Source organism: Saccostrea cucullata, unplaced genomic scaffold (genome assembly GCF_032062105.1).
Source record: "Saccostrea cucullata isolate Sc308-1 unplaced genomic scaffold, CSIRO_AGI_Scuc_v1 ctg1517, whole genome shotgun sequence".
Classification (NCBI taxonomy): domain Eukaryota; kingdom Metazoa; phylum Mollusca; class Bivalvia; order Ostreida; family Ostreidae; genus Saccostrea; species Saccostrea cuccullata.
In genome coordinates this window covers 1-21,191 of record NW_026937749.1, presented here as the reverse complement: position 1 = coordinate 21,191, position 21,191 = coordinate 1, and the positions used below count along the sequence as shown (strand labels likewise).

The following is a 21,191-nucleotide window of genomic DNA, read 5'->3' as shown; positions in this document are numbered from 1 at the left end:
CTGGTGTCACAGATGGATGCTATCTAATTAAAATCAGATGTTCCGAATCCGCTACTGCTTCTCAAACATCTAACAACATCCTATTTGGGGTCATGTAAGAGTGAATCTTCGATTAGCCAAAGAAAATGGTTCCTCCGAAATCTTGGCTTATAGTTCAGATGGGTTTCTTGTTTTCACCACCGAACCAAAACACCCGAGGAGTTTTGTAGTAAACAAAATATGTATTGCAAAAGTTGTGTTATACATGTATGATGTGTGGGGTATCTTGTATAGTTTGCGCTCTTTCGTTTGCATTATTCACGTTCAGATGCCAGACTGCAGACTATACATGAAATTTATTCCAAAATTACTTTAATTCAACGTAAGACAGTATCAATAATGATGATATGTAGCCGTGGAATTAATTTGAGAATTGTTTTCCGAGGCTTGAATCTACATAGCCAAAGTGTTTGTGTTTACTAGTACATGTATTCATAATCGAAAGGTCGCTCTGATGTGACCCCGAATGGGATGTTAGATGTTTGAGAAGCGGTAGCGGATTTGGAACATTTAAATAAATTTTAATTAGATTGAAATGCATGTTTCAAAATTCAAACATGAGATTTCTTCAGTTTGAAAGACAGGACGTGCATTTTTAAAACTTCTCTATTGGTGGTATCCAATCGTTCTCTGGATGAAAACAATTATGTTGATGTTGAAATTTTAATTGTCTTTCATGCTCTATTGAATCTGAAATTAGGTAATTGTAAAGCCTACTATAGCAGACAACTAAAAAAATGACAAGTTAAATTCTTTAGATTAATGGATTTGGAGTAGTGTAGATCTACAGCTGGCTAGTCAGAGAAAAAAGGATGGCTGAACAGAGACTTTGTAAATGAATTGATATCAGAGAGCTCAAGATGTGTAGGCTAACTGCGGTTTTTCTTCTTAAATCGATCATTGATCATTCTGTATTTTGATACAGATACTTCCGTTTAGAAATATTATGAACTACTACTTCTACGGGAAGACTGGCGAGTAAACAAGACTATCAAGCTTTATGATCAATCAATACTAGTATTTAAAAATTCAAATGTACACAAAAAGTCAGTGTAACTTAAGAAGTTATCAGTGTCATTTTCTATCAATGTGCCTCTAAACACCTGCATTTTAATTTAATTCTTCTCAAACGCTCAAAATAATAATCGACAAATTGGATAAATTCAAATTTAAAAAGTATTTTCACAGCTAATAATACGTTCCCTAGGAATTGATCAAATTTTCAAAACTTATAAATAAGCATTAGTATATACTTTAAATTTTTGCTAATTGCCAAGATTTTTCATACCTCATTCTTCTGTGAATAATAATGTCGGTTGATTTTTAGAAGAGGATCACAATGCCGATTAAGATTAATATATATTTGTCCATTTTTTTTTCAAAATTAATTTTACTACTTTAAGTGCCCCATTATTTTTTTTTCAAAACTAAGAGTAAGTGATCCCTTATGATCGTTTGTAATAAATTATCAAAGACGGGGTAGAGAATTTACCCCTGGAAGCAGAGCTTTTATAATCTGTTTATTAGACAGAGAAGAAAAGAGAAGAAAACAAACGTTTCATTGTGGAGGTAATCCTACTGTTTCCATAAAAACGTTACAAAAAGTGTAAACCTTACAGATGTATTCGGTGTTTTTATAACAGCGTTTTTCAGGTATTATTTAACTTAATAAATGGTGTTCTTAATACTTTGGCAAGGAAAATCAAACTCGATCGAGAGATTTGCTGATGTTTTTGCAGTCTGTAATAACCTTCAACCTGCTATATAATTAACCGTATCGTTCAACTTTCAAAAATAAACTAACAGTTGCTATAAATCACGATCGCAAGATGTACATGTAATAAGGACCAAATTCTCAGTTCTTTGAAGTTATTGTTCTAAGTATTGTCAATGCTTTGGTAAATACTTAAATAAGAATTCGATATAATCGTTATAATAGCCACTCTTCATACACAGCATATTGTCAATCTCTCACCAGGGGGCGTATTACGCCAACAGTATACAAATCATTGGAAGCGCTTTGCGGAAGTTACCGTTGTCGATAGGTAGCGCCTTGTGGAAATTTCCGGTTTTGGTTGCAGAAGGATAAGGTTACGTGCCATAAAGCGATGTCGATAGGTAGCGCCTTATGGAAGTTTCCGGTTTTTTGGAGCCCATGCCATAAAGCGGTTAGCTAGCTAACCGCTAAATAAAACGATAACTTTTTTGCTCAAATGACTTTTATGATGTACATGTATTGTTTATTTATTTATTAATTGTTTATTGCGTTTATTTCAAAATTCATAAAGCTTGCTTTTAATGCATGTGTGTATTACGCATGGTATATAAACGTATTACAGAGAATTATTAAAGCAATACGAGCTGCATTAAAATATTTTGCTGTTAATATGTGTTATCATACATGACCAATTAGAATAAAATAAAGCAGAAAAAGACTTCTATGTAAAATCCAATATACAGTAAACTGTTTTATATAAGAAATTATTATCGTACTGGACGACAATATGCATTTTTGATTCAATTGAAGCTTATTAATCATTAGTTCTTCCATCGCAAATATGAACTACAGAAGTTCATTAAGGTTATTTTTGTCTGTCATTGAAATAGTTATTTACAATTTTGAAACAAATAATTCCGACATCAAAGTTGCAGCCCATATTGCTTTAAAATCAGATGGAAGGAATATTTCAGATATATTAAAGACATGCATATGGGTACTTGGACACAGATTTGAAGTTAATATTTTATCTATAATATTACGACTTATATATTTTGATAGCATTGCACACATAAATTAAAAATCTTATTTCATTTAAAAGTTATTAAAACTTTTTTTGGCGGATTTGATTGACACATCCTTGCACGTTCACAAATTTTAACTTTATTCTTAATACTTAGAAAAAGTGGCAATCTTATTGTGTATATAAATATTCTCATAAATTATATTAATTGCACTAATTTATCGTGTATACCATAGGGAAAATCCTTTATAAAAGGGGGGTTGTCCTGTTCTTTACCTGTGAGTATTACATGCATTTAGGTGGGTACAAAGATTAAATGCTTATAAAAGCGGAAGTAATGATTTTAGTATTTTGCTGTTTTAAATTATGCTTTTATTTTTTTTGTATCACTATAAATTACCTTTCCTTTTCTTTTTTTCTTGAATCTGTAAAATTAGAATATTAAATGGATTTAAATTTATATGATAGTAATCAAGTGTATCTCTTAAGAAATTTAATTGTGATAAAGCTATAAAATGTATATAGATATATGTCGTCTTCATTTGGAAAAATTGTTTACCGTAATCGTCTGTGATTTTCTTTATTGCATTTTCAGTTAATTCATGCCCAGTGACATTCGGGATTGTTCTCTCTTCTGAAAATTGCAAGCCGACAATGTAAAGGAAACATGAAAAATAATTATACATGTACGTGATACAATGTTTTTAATTAAATATTATCCTTTTATTTCTTTCTGATGAAATTAATCCTATTTCTTTTTGTTTTCAGTTTGGCTGTAGAACCTCTCGGAAAAATTAACGGAATTTTTAAAATTATTATTACATGTAATTAGAACAAATTTGTTTATTCAGTTTAAAATAAATTGCTTGTTGTCCACAACATATACGATATAAAGTAATTTTTTAATCCCCCCCCCCAAAGTACAGCGTTACAACTAGAATTAAATTATTGATTAATGTAAATATATTATATTACATTTATTATTGGGAAATTTAGAATTAATTTTAGTTTTTGTAGGCATGTCGTTCAAATTATTACAGTGGAGTATTTACTTTCGCCACATTGGAGGATTTTTAAGATTAGATTTTTGTATATAAAGAAAACTATTTCATGACGTCATACATGTAAGACGAAGGTCTACGTCAATAATAGTTATGATGCCAGTAACAAGTCTTAATAAAATTTAAACTGGCCTCAACGCTTTCCTTTCTGATTTTGATCCTCCGTAATTCAGACGAAGATTTTCAAAACACTTCTTTTTTCTTAGGAATCTACTCTGACCATCTTCAGTCAAAATGTCTGAAAGCAAAGCTGTGAATCAAGATAACAAATGTAATCTTATGTTCCGGAGAAGTTTGTTAAAGAAATCTTGTACTTTGTCAACATTCATTTAAGTTGTGCCAATGACCACTAAAATCTACTATTAGTAAATTTCGTACCTAATAATGTAAAGGTTTTCTGTACTTCAAAATTTGATTTATTAATAATTGGATAAAAAATGCTATTCAATATTAATCACAAACAGGAAATTAAAATTTTAGACTTGAAACAACATACTCCGAATCAAATGTAAGGTAAATCACTTTGATTTATTCACAAGAAGACGATTGATCGCCCCTAAAAACATAGCATTCAGAAATTACTTTGATTAACAAATTTAATGTCATCATCGAAGCATAGTTTCGAGTAAATGATTTCATTTCATATAGCTGCTGTATTTAATAAAAGACTAATATGATAACACAAATGATATAAATCTACTTTCGTGTGGCTCCAAACAAACCCGAATTTAAGTCTTATTTTCCTTATCAAATAAATCCATATTCAATCCATATTTTATCCCATCCAAAGCCCGAAGACATCTAGTTTTAGGATAGAGAACCTCCAATATAGTTTGTTTGCATATTTATGAACTGTAATGATATAGGCGCTAAATATTTGGTATCCAATATATTAATTTTTGATTGAATATCATTCTTACCAGCTACCTTTTTTTCTATTTTGTAGGTAAACTTACACGCAAATATGATCTGATGTTCTAAATGAAAAAAAGTTGTGATCAATAAAATTGCATCTTCTGTATGAAAATTTGGATTTCAGAAAATTACCTCTATTGTTCACTTGTTTCATTTTTCGACCAAGTATGCCCAACACAAGTGATAGCAGAAGAAACAGTACACCACAGGTAACCACAAAAATTATTAATAAACTGTAACAGATGGAAAGTGTCATTCACATTTGATTTTTTACTGATTACTCTTTTCTTTCATGTTTAACGAAGCAGAATTCTATAGCAAGGATAAAATCTTAAATTTAATTGAAACTTGCTATAGTAATGTTTTCACAACTTCTATCTCCTTTTCAAAGATTAAACTCACACACTCCAGTTGCAATCTCTTGTCAAATAGGCCGTGCATTTATTTCCATCATGTTTAACTACATGTAACTTGCTACAACCCACATCTATAAAGTATAAAGCAATGAAAGTTTATAATCAAAGTACTGAAAGTACTGAAAAGCGGTTAGCATGCTTTCATGGAATATGACTGTACAGTGTAGAATAACAAAAAATAGATAGAGTGATGGTATTAAAGTAAGTATGCATATCTTTGTCCAATGTCATCAGCGAAGAAGCAGACACACTGACTTTTGTAGTACTTAACTAAATGGAAAAAACCAATAAAATCCCAGACTGATGTCACAAATGTATGTTTCAAAATATCAACCTAAGATTTTCAGTTTGAAAGACAGGAAGTTCAATTACAAAAATTTCTTCCAAAAGTGCTCAGAACGAAAAAAATATGTTGATGTTGCAAATTTAATTGTCTTTCATGCTCTATTGATTCTGAAATTAGGTATCTGTAAAGGCTACTATAGTAAACAACTCAAAACGAATATAAAATGATAATTCAATTTTTTTTAGATTAATTTATTTGGAGTACTGTACATAGATCTTTAGCTGGCTAGTCTGAGAAAAACGGATGGACGAGCAGAGAATTTGTAAATCAATTTGATTCAGAGATCTTCAGTTTCGTAGGCTCGCTGCGGGTCAGCAGGTGTGACCTGTCATTGGGGATGCTTACTTCTCCTAGGCACCGGAACTTTCAAGTATCCGTTTTTCTTTTGAGACCGATCACTGTTCAATCTGTATTTTGATACAGATACTGAGTACATCTGTTTATTAATATTATGAACTATTTCTCTCACAGGAAGAAAGACAAGTAAACAAGATAATAAAGTTTTTAGAAATGTACACTATTGACTTTTAATACAATTAAATGTTCGAATAAGTAAATGGTATATGACAATTATTTAAAAAAGAGTTTGTAATAATTAGACTGAGTACAGAATTTATCCCTGGAAACTAAGCTTTCATCATCTTTTAAATAATTTCAATTGAGAAAAAAAGGAGAAGAAAACAAACGTTTTATTATAATGGAAGTAATCCATAACTGTACAACTTACAGATGTTTTCAGTTTTTTTATGTAAAGGCTTTCTTCATGTACTAGTATTACTTAAGTTAATTAAAGGGATGCCTTAATATTTTAGCAAGGAAAATGAAACTCGATCGAGAGATTCTCTGATGTTTTGCAGTCTGTAATAAACTTCAACCCCTTTAGCCAGTAATTAACCCGTCCTCCATTTGCCAGTATCATAATTCGGTCAAATATTTATTGTTCATGAGGGGTGCCTTATAATTAATCACAGGCATCTGAATTTTTATCAGCAAGTCTCTAAATTAGCCAAATATCGAAACATTCTACCCCCTCTATATACAGTTTAAATACACAAGGTGTGCAACGCCATTTTGACCCCCTGTTCGATTCAGGCTTCAATTTAACACATAAATCGGATATGCCTACTGGTTTTCGTGTAGCTTTGAGTTCAAATATGATATTTCTCGCTATATATTTCTTCCTTAAGTTTAAATCCAACGCGTTGATAATGTTATCAGCTAAACTTCATGCTGACTTCGAATTTCGTCACAGGGCCCCTTCGCTATCAACTGACGTCACGGAAATTTAATCTCGACACCAAATGCTCCTATACATAAACTTTTTAAATACAACAATTATAAATTTATTTCATTGACAAACAAAATCAGAAAAAATTAAAAACCGAAAGATTATGTTGTTTTGATAGTCTTGATTTTATTTAACATATGTTACATGTGTTAAAAACAAATCATAGGTAGAGGCTTTGTTGAAGTTCTGTTGTCGATAGGTAGCGCCTTATGGAAGTTTCCGGTGTCGATACATGCCATAAAGCGGCTAGCGAAGCTAACCGCTTAAAAATTGATCTTTATTCATTAGGGGAAAATGAACAACACGGAATATTGATACTATTAAAATTAACCATACGCGGTTGTAAGACCACTTAAACTCATTAAATACATATCTGATTAAAGGTCAATGTATATTTAACCACAAGGGTTCCTAAGGTATAGGAAGGGGTTTAATACAATATACATGTAGGTTGCAAGCAATGACAGACGTTAAAACCATGCAGAGTTCATCTTTTCACTCAATTAGTAAACACAGAAAGTAAGTGACTTTTACGGCGGACTGGGTACATTTATCTGTGTTTTTAACAGCTGATATTTTTGATCGTAAGTTAGCTTATGGAGAGGAAACCAATGTAGTATTAATATTATTGACAAATACATTATGTACATAATTTTTCATTTATAATTTCAAAATATTCAAACAGGGAGGATGTAGAACTTAAGAAATATTAGAAATCGAACTTTAATTTATTCTTATAATTTGCAAAAACATACCATATTAACAGAAAGAGGGACCAGTCATCGGAAATTTATTTCCTCACATATTCCAAAGAAAATAATCATTTTCCGTTCAGATTAAAAATAGTTTCTCTTTAACACCAGGTACATATTCCAGGAATTCAGAAAGAATAAGTGCCTTTACGTCATAGATACCAACATAAACACACAATTTTAATAGTGTCACAACTGTCAAAAAGGACAACATAATGATTCCCGAAATTATTGAGGATTTTTGTAAGGGTATATCTAAAAAATACTACTGTTTGTACATGAGAGTACGTCTGCACTTCCAAATCTCTTTGGGCAGCCTTTTGGTACACAGTTGATGTTGTTCAGTTCTTCAATTCTTCTTCCATGCTTGTCAAATTTTAGATAGTGTCCTAAATTCATAGGAATATATATAGAATAGATCAAAGTCAAAAGAGTCTAAAAAGAAAAAAATATATACAGTTCACAATTAAAAACGTTTATCTTACAATTATCAACATTAAGGCCTATTTTTCTTCTTCTTTATTGTTACTTTAAGCTTTACAGCTTATCAGTATATACAAACTAATGCAATCAGTTTCAATACAGTACAGAAGTGGATAATTTACAGGAGAACAATGCGTACGTACATAAATAATAATGAATAAAAAAGAAAAAAATACAATAATTATTATATATACATTACAAGATCACTTCTTCGCCTCAAGCTACAAAAAATATATTTACCAAAGTTACACATAATCCTTATAGTTCTCAGTATTAAACAATTGCAATAATTTGAACATGGATTTTTTTTAATGAAATATTTTTTAAATAAAAAAATTCGATAATCTGCATAAACAGGGCATACCAGTAAAAAATGAAATTCGTCCTCGACACAATTATGACAAGCAAAACATTTCCTTTGCGATTTCTTAGTTTTATTTTATCTCCCAGTTTCAATTGCTATAACAGGTGTTCGTCAGGTCATGTTCATGTTGCAGTAGGTTGTGTATCTGGTAGGTGTGTTCCCATTTTGCACATATTTGATAATCCAGTATAGAGCAATAGGTATGAAATGTTTATTGATAAACATTATAGTCTGATTTATGGTTAGAATGAAGTTTTTATTCTGTGAATTTGCATGTTTTACGGTGTGTGCACATATCAAGGATATAAATCTACAACGTGTTTACTAACGCAGTATCTTTATATCCTCAGTTATTTAATGCATTTTCATTCCTAAATGCACTTTGAGTTTATTGTGAAGAATTTCCGTGAAAATTTTGCGACCTTGATCATAGCGGAAATAAGGCAGAGTTATTTTGAGAGAAAAAAAGATTATTGCGTCTAGTTTGCCTTCTCTCTCTCTCTCATTCAAAATGAATAAATTGTTATCCAAATGTTTACCCTGGGAATAGATTGCAGGAGCACATACTTCATAAGTTTCATTTTCAAAGTCATTAATCACACAATGATACGTGAAATTTCCTGGTGGAACACAATTTTGAATATCTGCAAGGCTCTTGCAATCTTTTCTTTTTATAGCCTCTTCTAATTCCACTTTGGTGGTAGGACACTTTGAAACCAATTGCAGAGTTGGAAGAGAAACATTGCAACCTGTTAATAGTACCTCACTGATCTAAAAAAAAGGTGAAAAGAATTATGTATTCAATGACATTTATAAAATAAGAGAGGTATTTCTGAAACGTATGTATGTTAAATTTGGGTTACCTTTGTCATGGGGACTAAATACCAGGTTGCAATTGTTACTTGGAAACACCGCTTTTTTCACATAACTGTGAAAAAAGATGCATATTAGCAAGTTAATTGTGTTGTCACCAATTAATGTTCTTTGACATGATTGTTTTAAGTCCTAACTTAAATGGATAAGGTTCTCGCTAAAGTTCTTTGTTTCTAGTTTCCTATTTTTGATCAAATTAAATTTAAAATAGACAAGAGAAGAATGATCTCAAATAGAAACACTTTACACTTCCAAATAAGATTTAGTTCGGGCGAGTGTACTTTTACATGTATTCACACATCATGTCTCTGCAAAAAAGAAATATTTTCTTCATTTACATACTTCATTACATGTAGTAAGCTTGATCATTAAGCAGTAAGAGATCGTTACTGTGCATTTTTGCAGTGAATAACCCTCCCCCTTTTCTCCAACCCGCCTAATTAGGAAAGGACAAGTCTTATTTAAGGCTTATCTGTGGTCCCCGGATACTCGTCAAATATCGAACATTTATCAAAGGCTTTAAAAACTAAATATTATGAATAACTAATGTCTTTATTATTTGAATCTTCATCTAAAAATGTCAAATAATAGATATACGCAGCACACAAAGCTGCGTTTTGAAGTTGGGGTAAAAGAAATCATTGACAGGTACACTTTCACGCTTTCGTAAACACCGGGCACAGGTTAGTTCAGAGTCAAGTTTGATATATAATGGGTATAGTATATGTGTAAAGGTTGAGTAAAAATATCTTTGTTGAACAACCTTGTGCTCTATGTTTTCTAATTTAAAGTATTGTGATTTTGAACCTCGTCGCTGTCTTCATTTACATGCGATTAACCTCTTTATGACCTGTTTCGAATCACAATAAGCCACGTGGATTTGTGTCGTTACAGGTAAATGCCCACAGTAATCGTGCTAGCAAGCACTCAGTTGAAATGTACTCAGTCGATCATGTATCGGTCAGCATATGGACTTGTTTGGTTATACTTGATATAGTGGTTCATTCATATTGCGAGAGTTTTGTGAATAGAAAATTGTATTTGTTGTTGACTATGAATCTTGAACATATAATTCGTCTTTGAAAGGAAAATATTATATATCAGGGATATTCTTTTTATATAGTATCTAGTATCTAATCTAAATGTCTCCGCCCATTTACATGTAACAGAAAAACCGTAGTCTGATTGAGGGGAAAAGTTCCGGCATTTTTTTTAGCGCGATAGGTGTTAAAAATTGGCTTGTATTTTTTGATACATGTATGTTTAATAATTCATTATGAATTCACAACGATTTAATTAGAAATAATTTGTTTTACACAATGAAATCAAACAAAATACCCATTGCTACTATCTATCCAGTAAACCAAGGGTGTAAAAAGGGACCATGCTACTATACTTAAGTGGAATACTCCTTTGTTTTTAAAAAACTCTACCTTTTGGGACTGTTTCATCTTTGAAAAGCAATGTCATTTAGAAGAAAAGCTTAAAATGAAGAGTAAAAATATGAGCCTCTCAGCGAGTAATATGGAGACAATGAATAGTATTCAAACTCAAAATTTCATTTGAATGAATTAAATACAATTTGGCCTGTTATTTGTTAATTTATGGCCCTAGAAGCGTCCAACCGAATTTTAAATCCTTCGAAATCACCTCCGGTCTGACATCACTTCTGGTAAAACTGAAATTAGCCAGAAATAGGTTATTTTGCAGGTTTTTACATAAAATTATCTTTTTTTTTTTACAGTAACTGGAGACATTTTAGTTCATTGCTTTCTCTTGTTGACGTAAATTCCGGTCAAAACAGGACAGAAGACCTACTCGTTGCTTTGTAACGAGATTTATTCTAGTTTTGTCTCTGTTTGTTAAAATCGTTTCAATCATTTTCTTATAATTAATTTTTCAGTTTTAATATACGTTAAGCAGGGACGGTCATGCACATGTACATGTATGTATTAAGTTCAGAATATATGTTCTCAGAATTGATTGCAAATAATTAATCAAAGTAATCAGAAGTACACAGAGCCGGGCTCATTTACAGAGTAGAATGGATTTCTTACATGAATCACGTTTATATTCTGATGAAAAAATTATTTTAAAACTATCAATATAAATGAGAAGACACTGACAGTGAGTTTTTCAATCCTAATACCACGGTCCGATTTTGTCAGAATCAGAATTAATCTGGTACCGCAGCTGAATGTAAACAAACAGGTCAGCCTGGTTCCCTCTCCTGCTTTACCTCGTATGTGTAGAGAACTACGGTAACACTGATTATCAAAAATCCTTACGCTAATGAACTATGTTCTTTGGCTTATGAAGTTTTCAACGTCATTACCACTAATATTTATTTTACATAGATAAAACTTCGTTTTATTTTTGTTGCTTTATTTAGCGTTTGTATTATCTCAAAAGCGGGGTTGAGAGTAAGAACTATATTTTTGCACGTAACTTTAAAATGGCGACTATGGGGTCAACATCCTGCCTCGAACAGGATCACATAAGCCGGCAATTGCTCTTTGAGCAATAAGCCCGGCTTAAAATGGCGAAGTGCAGGGGCCGAACGACCCACCATTTTCATAACAATTACATTTATAGTATTCTCTTTAGGGAAAGTAAATTTTTGGTTAGAATCTGCAAATTATGCAACAAAACCATAGAAATGTAAATTATTTTCTTTTATAACGCTAAATAAATTTGATTCTCATTAATGAAGATTCCGTTATTGTCTACATTCGCCTGCAAAAAGTTAATTTAATTTTCTCTTCTTCCTTTAATTTCCGCTCACAAATCCAAATTCCTGTGCGCTTTTTTCGGTTTATAAAATTAAAAGATACCATCTTGATTTAAAAAGTGAAAAGTATGCCGTAGTTGTGAGGTGTGTGAACCTGCAGGTTACCGGAAGTGTGACATCGTCTGCTCTTCTATATAAAGCTGTTTGTTCGAGAACGGCAACAAACAAACCTGAGCTGTCGTTTGCAGAAAAAAGGCAATTGGTGTGTTTCATAAAGCGGGTGTCAAGGATTTAGAGATAGCTAGCAAATGGGACACCCACTAACAGCTGTGTATGGTGTTTGAGAGCTTTGAAAGAGAAGGGAGCATAGAAAACCAAAACCGAAGTGGGAGACCGTCTTTTTTGTCAAAGAGGGATAACCGGAAACTTGGAACTGTTGGAAAATGAAACAGAAAGCGTCCAATATAAGAAATAACCTCAATTTTTAATAAATTCAGAGCTCAAACTGTGTCAAAATGGACAATTCAGAGACACATATATGAGTAAGAATTTCATAAGTGATTTGTAAAAAAGAATATCCAAATTCGTGCAGAAAATGTGAACAAGCGACGTTTGTGCTGCAAACTGAATAGAGAGAAGACTGTAAATGAACACTGGAAGTAAGTTTTCTTTAGTGACGAACATAAGGGAAATGGATTACATGTATATGGATAAACGTGTTCCTATTTTGAGACGGCCGGGAGAAGAAAGGGCACCCATGTGCTTGAGTCCCAGTCATGGTGCACGCACAAGTCTAATGATTTGAGGTTGCATTACCTACAAAATATGAGAACAGTTGTAAATAGTAAAACTTATGCTGCATATTATATCAATGAGGTTTTTAACAGTTACGTCTGGGCAGTAATTGATCGCCGTTTTCCAGGTAATATATTCAAAGATGGCATTGCTCCCGTCCACCAAGCCAAAAATATCAAAGAATACATGGAAGAAAACCATAAAAACTGCATGGCATGTCCAGCCAATAGTCTAGACATTAATATTACTGAAAATGTCTGGCGAAAATTAAAATTGAACTGCAAAAAAAAAGAATGAAAGAAAACAGGCCCACACCATTGCGAGCGTTGCGGTACTAGAGGATGAGGCGATTCGGAATATCTGGGAAGACATCGACAAACATTTCATCAGAAACTTATTCCATTCTATCCCAAAGTGAATCCAGGCTAATATTAAAACTGATTGAAAAATAACAAATTATAAGGTTAGGTCATTTATTTACAATTTTTTAAAGAGATAAAATCTTCAGCTTGATACATTTCTGAAGACAACTGCCATCTTCGAATTATCTTCACTTTTGAAGACTAAGATTAATGATGATATGGTACTCATTCGGTACAAATATAATTCATGTACAAATGTATTCGAAAAATCAGTAAAATATTTCTTGGAATAGACATGCCTAGGGTCCTGGGTTTAGGATACTCTCTACACCAGCGCAAAATTTTTTTTGAACATTGAGAAAATTATATTTGTTGAGATGTGGGTTATACACTTTAAGAACTTGAATAAATGAAGGAAACAAAACAAATGAAATTTTAACAAAATTTAATAAACAAAACAAAAGTAAAAATTTTTACAAAAAATAAAAAATAAAATAATAATAAAAAAAATAAACAAATTAAAAAAAAATAATACAAATGAATTGTCTATCAGCAGCACGTCAGTCCTGGGAGACTGTTCTTTAAAACGTAGTAAATTAATCACCACACCCTTGCTAAAGATTTGATTTCTGGTTTTGAATTTCCTCTGATAAACGTGTTTTCTTTCACAAATTAAATTGAATATAGCTTTCACAATTATCACATATTTGAAAGTTTTTAAACTTTCACAATGCCGTCTCGAATAACTTTGGATTGAATTGATATTATTTCAAAAAGGTGAATTCTTAATTTAATATCACCACATAGCTTGAAATTGCTGGTCCCGAGGTGTCCGTCAGGCTGCCGTACTCTGTCGTACTCTCTCTCTCACATATGCGGTAGTAACTGCACAAGCAATGCAAGCCTCTCCCTCTCACCCTGGACTGACTATTGTCAGTGTAATAAGTTGTAGTACCCCGCCCAATAAAGGGTTTTATTTTGAGCTTTTCTATTTATTTTCAATATATACGAGGGCTATTCATTAAATAGTGAATAGTAAACCTTTTCAGTAAAATCAGAAATATTATATTATTCTTTTCTTTTTTAGTAACATTCCTTCAAACTAATTTCCTTTTACTTCAAAACATCTTTGAAGTCGTTTTATCAAGCTTTGGTACACGCCTCTTTACTCCGAAAGAGGTATACTTTTTAGACACTGATACACAGCTGAACCATATGAAGAACGAAAATGGAAACTCCGTCCACATAGCATTTTTGAGATTAACGGATCAAGAAAAGTCGTATGAGGATAAATCTAATGAATTCATTAGATTCAACTGCTGTATTTTATTTTACAAGAGAAATATTGTGCGTACTTTGCAGTAAATGATGGAACATTATAATGCAAGAGATTTATCCCCACTCATTCAAGTTTTTTTCATCTGTTTTTGTAATGGTTTTGTACATCAGACAGTTTTTTTTTCTTCACGTAAACAGTTTTAGTAACATTCGTGACTCTTCGTCACCTCGTGACACTAGAGCAGACCCTTTAACCACTCCGCCATGCAGGTGACTCTACGTCAACGGAGAAAATACAGGTAGATAACATATTATACTGACAAACCCATAAAATCAGAAATCTTTTGTGTTCATTGTAGAGAGGGTTCTTTACGAAAGGACCTCTGGCTCTACTCCAATTTTGTATTTTTTTATGGACTATTAATCCTGAATACTGTTTGTTATCTCCATATGTTTCATTCAATAGTTCGTGGGCTGACTGCTACAACTCGCTGATTTAAGATCCCTTTCATTGCGGGGTTGAAACACCTACGTCTTTTGTAAACATAGGTAGTTTAATTCATTTCAATCCAAAAATGAAATTTTTAACAAAATTGCATTTACCTGTATACAGTGTAAAGATGGATCACATGTAACACACACAACAGATGATGGCTTAAATTGCTTGTGCACAATATACCTTTCATCACCTGTATACGGAGCATATATATCTCAGTTGATTCGATACGCAAGAGCATGCTCAACGTATGAACAATTTCTAAAACGAGGTAAATTATTGACAAGCAAGTTGATGAAACAAGAATATCAGCAGTCTCGTTTAAAGTCATCATTTCGTAAGTTCTATGGTCGATACAATGACCTTGTCAGCATATACAATTTATCATAAAGTCAAATGCAGACTGACGTTTTTCATACAAATTGTAAGTCCATTATTTATACACTGAATACTTGATATTGCGATTACTCAACTAAGAGGAACTCTTTCGCAATGGAGGTAGGAAACGTCTGTTGGGTGGGGACAAATGTGCTATTGAATACAATGCAAGATCGGTCATTGTAGGAGTTATAAGGATATATAAGTAAAAAATCCCGGTGGAATACCTTGCTAAAAAATTGCTGAACCAGTCTAATTAATTTTTGAGACGAGTCAATCCTAAAATGTTACACTTTTAAAGATATTTTTAACTAGGACTTTTCTCATTAAATTTTCATTGAAAATCATAACATTTTAAAGCTGATATAATATTCTAAACTTTCCTTAGTTGACAATCTACTATTTGGAGTCCAATTCTTGGCAATACATTCTACTTTCGGCATTAAATTGATCGAACCATTTGATTGTTACTACTGTAAACAATGTCATGTGTCCCCAAAATCTAGAGCTTTCTCGACTCTCCCACAAAAGAGCGGTAGTAAGTTAGATAACTGCGAAGTACTCGCGAGATTACGTATTGACGACGGATTTTTTCCGTTATTTCCTGATCATGACAAGGAGCACATGGCGAGTGTGACCGGTAGGCAGGGGATGCTCACTTCTCAATGGCACCTGATCCCACCTCTAATGTTTCGGGGGTACGTGTTTGCTCTGCTCTTATTTTGTATTGTTTTATGGACTTTCAGACTGAATACTGCAATGATGCAATATTTGCATTTACATTTAATAGTAAAGAACATGTTGACTGAAGCTAATGAAGGAAATATTTTGATTCTAAATGACGCAAATTTTATCTTAGAGTATTTTTTGTCTCCATAAATAAGACTTATGTTTAATCTGCACAACATTTAAATTGAATAAATATTGCTTATTATCGGTGCAAGGGACAATTCTTACAAAAAAAAAAAATAAATAAATTCTTGTACATTATTCTTTTATTGAACGGGTCGGGTGTTTTAAAAGATCTCTGAGGCTTTTATGAATTTTAAACTCGAAATTTCATACAATGTACAAAATGGAAAGCAAAAACATAATTCCACGGCTTTTATAGTACCTAATCAAAGTTCCAAAGTTTTCTCTATAGTTAATTAGAGCTCCAAAGTATTTACCATAGTAAATCAAAGTTCCGAAGTTTTCACCAAAGTAAATCAAAGTTCCAAAGTTTTCACTAAAGTAAATCAAAGTTCCAAAGTTTTCATCATAGTAAATCAAAGTTCCGAAGTTATTACTATAGTAAATCAAAGTTCCAAAGTTATTACTGTAGTAAATCAAAGTTCCAAAGTTTTCAACATAGTAAATCAAAGTTTCAAAGTTTTAACTTTGGTACTATAGTACGGTTTACTATAGTATTTTTTTTGTTAGGATTCTCTATAAACACTGAATTGACAACAGATTTTCCCGTTATTTCCTGATTATGATGGGGAGCACACAGCGGTTGTGATCAATCAGCAGGAAATGCTCACTCCTCCACGTTGCCTGATCTCTTCTCTGATGTTTTGAAGGTCCGTGTTATTTTGTATTAGTTTATATAGTATTTTTAATTGAATATTATTTGAAATCTAAATATCCTTCACGCTGCTATTCTTTAAACAAGGGGGCATAAAACAGCTTCAAAATATCATTTTTCATTAAGTTTGACGTCTTTTTTGTTTGACAATCCTTAAGCTGATGTCGACCCACACATGGATCGATTTATGAAATATCAGTAATTATATTTATCCAATCAGAAAATGGTTAATTGGGAATTCAGTTTGAAAAAAGGATAGTTTATTTAAACCATTGTATAAAAGCTGGAATTTACAGATATTATTCAACGCAGACTTCAGAAACAACTATGATGAAGAAGGTCTTTTGGGGAGCATTATTTGTTGCTTTGTTTAGGCTTTCAACATCTGTATCAACGTCTGTCTCAAGGTTCTATGCTGCTGAAATATACTTAGACGTAAGGGTACTTCAGGAAAATCTGTTGACTGAATATGACAATTACTCACTTATTAAGTGCTCTATAATGTGTGGCCCGGGGTGTACATACTTTGGTGTTAATTTACAAAGAAAGAAATGTCGAGTTTATACCGGATGTCATTTAACTAATTTAGCAGTACCGGAAGTAGGATGGAGATACTATTTTCAGGAATCTGAAGGTAAGATATTACTTCTACGATCTACTTATTTCAGAGACAGTTGATTTTTCACATAAGTATAAAATTCTCATAAGAGACGTAAAATAAACAATTTAAACACATTTAGAATATTTATAAGGAGATACTTTGATTTGTTTAAAGAGCTTTATTGGATACCATACATATTAATGGGCTTTATTAGAACCATACATTTTTGTATAATACTGTAAAAATGTCGAAATTTTTTTTTATATATTAAAAAAATATCAATCATCTTAAAAGATTGGTTTAAAATTTTATGAAGTCAAATAAACAAAAAGATTGTTATCCGACTTTTTATCTTTATTTGACTTTATTTTAAAAGAAAATTCCAATTTAACATTTATGTAAAAAATCAAAAAGGAGAAAAGGAATGAAATTCAAAAATAATATTTGTAATGTTTAAGGCCATAGAAACAAAAAAGTTATTATGCCAAGTCTTTAGGACCAGTACATACTGATATTGTAGTGGAAAGTACAATTGACTATTCGTATGCACACCCTTTATATATGAAAAACTGAGAAAAAAATTAGAACAATAAGGACAAAAAATATTGAGGAGTCAGCAAAAGATAACTTATCGAAAATTGTATATTTTCAAGATGTTCTGCGATGAGACGTAAAGCTAGTGTTTGTAAAATACCTGCCGATAGACAGATGATTTATTTTTCAGAAACTGTGACTACTTCTTTGTAAAAAGAAATAAATAAAAAAGTTTTCAATAATTTATTCAGGAATGTAAAAAGAAAACCAAGCCTATTGGCCATATCGCTCACCTTAGAAGCTTTGACCATGCTATTCTTAACCAGATTTCCCCTTTGTATCCCACGGGTCCTAATTTGGACAATTTAAAATCTACACTACCCAAGGATGCTTCCGCATAAGTTTCGGTTTTTTCTGGCCAAGAAGTTCAAGATTAGGGTTAGGTTTAGAAGTTTTTTCCTGTTTATTTCTATGTAAATCTTTGATTCCCTTCTGTGACCCCATCCAACCCCCGGGGTCATAATTTGAACAATTTAGAATTTACACTACCCGAACATTCCACCTAAGTTTCAGTTTTTCTAGCCCAATGGTTTTTTTTAAACCCTATATATATCTATGTAATACTTTGATTCCTTATTGTGGCCCCGCCAAATCCCCGGGGGTCATGATTTGAACAATTTAGAATTTACACTATCCCAGGATCCTTCCACCTAAGCTTAAGGCCCAATAGTTCTTGAGAAGAAGATTTTTATTTTTTCTTCTTATATATGTCTACGCAATCTGCACTACCCCAGTGTGCTTCTGTCTAAGTTTCAGCTTTTCTGGTCCAGTGTTAAAATTTAACTTTGAGATTGAATACTGTTCGTTATATCCATAACCTTTCCAGACTTCTTGAGAAGAAGTCAAAAATGTAAAAAGTTTACAGATGGACAGACAGACAAACGGACGACGGACAAATTGTGATAAGAAAAGCTCACTTTAGCCCTCGGCTCAGGTGAGCTAAAAACAGAAAAAAGAAAGTCAGAAATCAGTTGTACACGAGATAGGGAGTTATGAGTTTTAATCATGTGTATAGTACTAATTTTATAGCCTCAGTCCACGAAATTTTTGATAACCTCTCATAAAGACAGACGCCCCAATTACTATATATCATCCCGCTTTTCAAGCGGTATAATATATCCAATGTATAATAATACACCAAAGGGGGTATAATATATCCAATGTGACGTATATCACTTCATTTTTTAAGTAAGCAAAGAAAACATTAAAAAGAGGAACTGTAGGCAATAAGCTCACTAAATGATACCCCGTCTCCCATTGAATATAATGGCAGTGTCCATGTTTTGCAATGGGAAACCCGCAATATGAGTCGGGTCAGAAATTAAAATAGGATGTGCACAAGAGCTATATGTAAAAAATATTCTATTAAAGGCTTATCCAATTTCATTCAGTGGTATGAAAGGAGTTGCAGATAAGAGATGGGTACCCCAAAGCGTAACAGAAAGACGAAAACACACCCCGATACCTTTCCGCTTTTCGAACAGAGGGATAATGATTCAGGGTGCATGAACATGGCTCCTAGGCCATTGTCCACTGTTATTGTCCCCATGCTATTATTCACTCAGAAGTGGAAATTTAAGGATTTCCATCCCTTATGTGATTAAATTCTCTATTCTGAATAGCTGTCAAGTACAAAAAACTCTAATATTAAATAGAAGCATTTTATAGTAGGATTGCCAGCTTGAAAGTTTTAAAAATACCACTAACTTAGCATTAATTAATTAACAAAGATTGCATTAAAGTCTATGGAAAAAAGCATTTTTGAAGATAAAAATTTAAACAATAAGAATATCATTAAATACTGCGGTGGAAAGATGTATTGAATCAATGGGAACTAGAGATACTGTGATCAATTAGCTCACTAAATGATACCTCCACCTCTCATATGTAAAAAATGGCAATGTTCATGTTTTGCTATGGGAAACCTAAAATATTTGTCGGATCGAAACGTTAAATAAGAGGTGCACAATGGCAATATGTAATAAAGATTCTGTAAAAGTTTCGTTAAATTTCATTTAGTGGTAATAGAGGAGTTGCGGATAAGAGATGGATACCCCAAAGCATAACAGACTGACGGACGGATGGACGGACATACCGATTACTATGTACCCTCCCGCTTTTCAAGCGGGAGGGGGGTTGATAAAATGAGAGTTTAAAAAATAATATTTTGCCCGTATATTTTTTTTGAAAATAATGTTTTCTTTAATTATAACGAAGCGGGAGATAATTCTTACCAAAATTCAAGGTCATGAATTAGGGCACGACCCGACCTTAGTGCTAATGGTAATAAATTGGATGCATGTCAAAATATACCAAGTACTCAACACCTACACATCTGTTATGCATTCAATTTCATTGAATCTGTTGCAAATAGGAATTAAATACTTAAAACATAAAGCAATAAAGTTATAAAATGAATGTCTGATAAAAAGGAAGGTATGAAAGTCGTTCTTGTATAATGAAAACTAAATTGGTATGTTTATAGCATTATGAATCTATTGGGAAAAGTTTGAATTTTAAAATAATTAACATTACACAAATCATCAAGAATAAATTTCTCTTCTAACTTTTAAAGTAATTTATCAGCGTTTTTATGCTATGTCATATCTGTGATCAGACTTGAAGAATATCTTTGAAAAATAATCGTAATTACTGTACACAGGGTTATTTTTGCCCCGTTTTATTTTCACCCTTTTACACTTGCAACCAATTTTGCCCCCTTTTAAATTCGCCCAGTCACAATTTTGTTTAAGAAATTATACTGTATATTATTAATTCGCCCCTTTTAAAATTCGCCCATATGATGTAAGGGCGAAAGGGGCGAAAATAAAACGGGGGCGAATATTTCCCTGTATACAGTAATAATTCATAATTGTATCTTTATATCCTATTTTCCTCAAACAATACGAATATAATCAAAAGGAATAGATACGTTTGATGAAATTATCCATAGTTTTCAAAATATTTATTAATTCATTTCATACATGCACTTTTGCATGGTTCCTGATATTGGAAAAAGATATCACCGTACCTTTTAACTTTGATGACTTCAGTAAATCATTTTCAGAAATTTTGAATTGACTTAAGTTTAGATGAAGTGGAAATGGAATT

At 32.2% G+C, this 21,191-nt stretch overlaps 1 protein-coding gene across 1 annotated transcript; it reads right to left on the bottom strand.

The window, feature by feature from the left end:
• Positions 1 to 2,602: 2,602 nt before the first annotated feature.
• Positions 2,603 to 9,358, bottom strand: LOC134248763 (uncharacterized). The gene is made up of 7 exons (XM_062731153.1): positions 9,269 to 9,358; positions 8,945 to 9,176; positions 7,837 to 7,947; positions 5,159 to 5,243; positions 4,889 to 4,989; positions 3,340 to 3,414; positions 2,603 to 2,631 (listed from the first exon to the last, which is right to left on the bottom strand). The coding sequence occupies exons 1-7, from the start codon at positions 9,275 to 9,277 to the stop codon at positions 2,603 to 2,605; spliced, it is 642 nt and encodes a 213-aa protein (XP_062587137.1). The 5' UTR covers positions 9,278 to 9,358.
• Positions 9,359 to 21,191: the final 11,833 nt, after the last annotated feature.

Bases quoted from the DNA above. Each gene is read 5' to 3' on its own strand.
- LOC134248763 (XM_062731153.1), bottom strand. The intron at 5,244-7,836 runs GTACAAACAGTA...TATACTTTATAG, and splicing joins AAGTGCAGACGTACTCTCAT to ATGTGGGTTGTAGCAAGTTA. The intron at 2,632-3,339 runs GTAAACAATTTT...TTTCAATGACAG, and splicing joins GAAAATCACAGACGATTACG to ACAAAAATAACCTTAATGAA.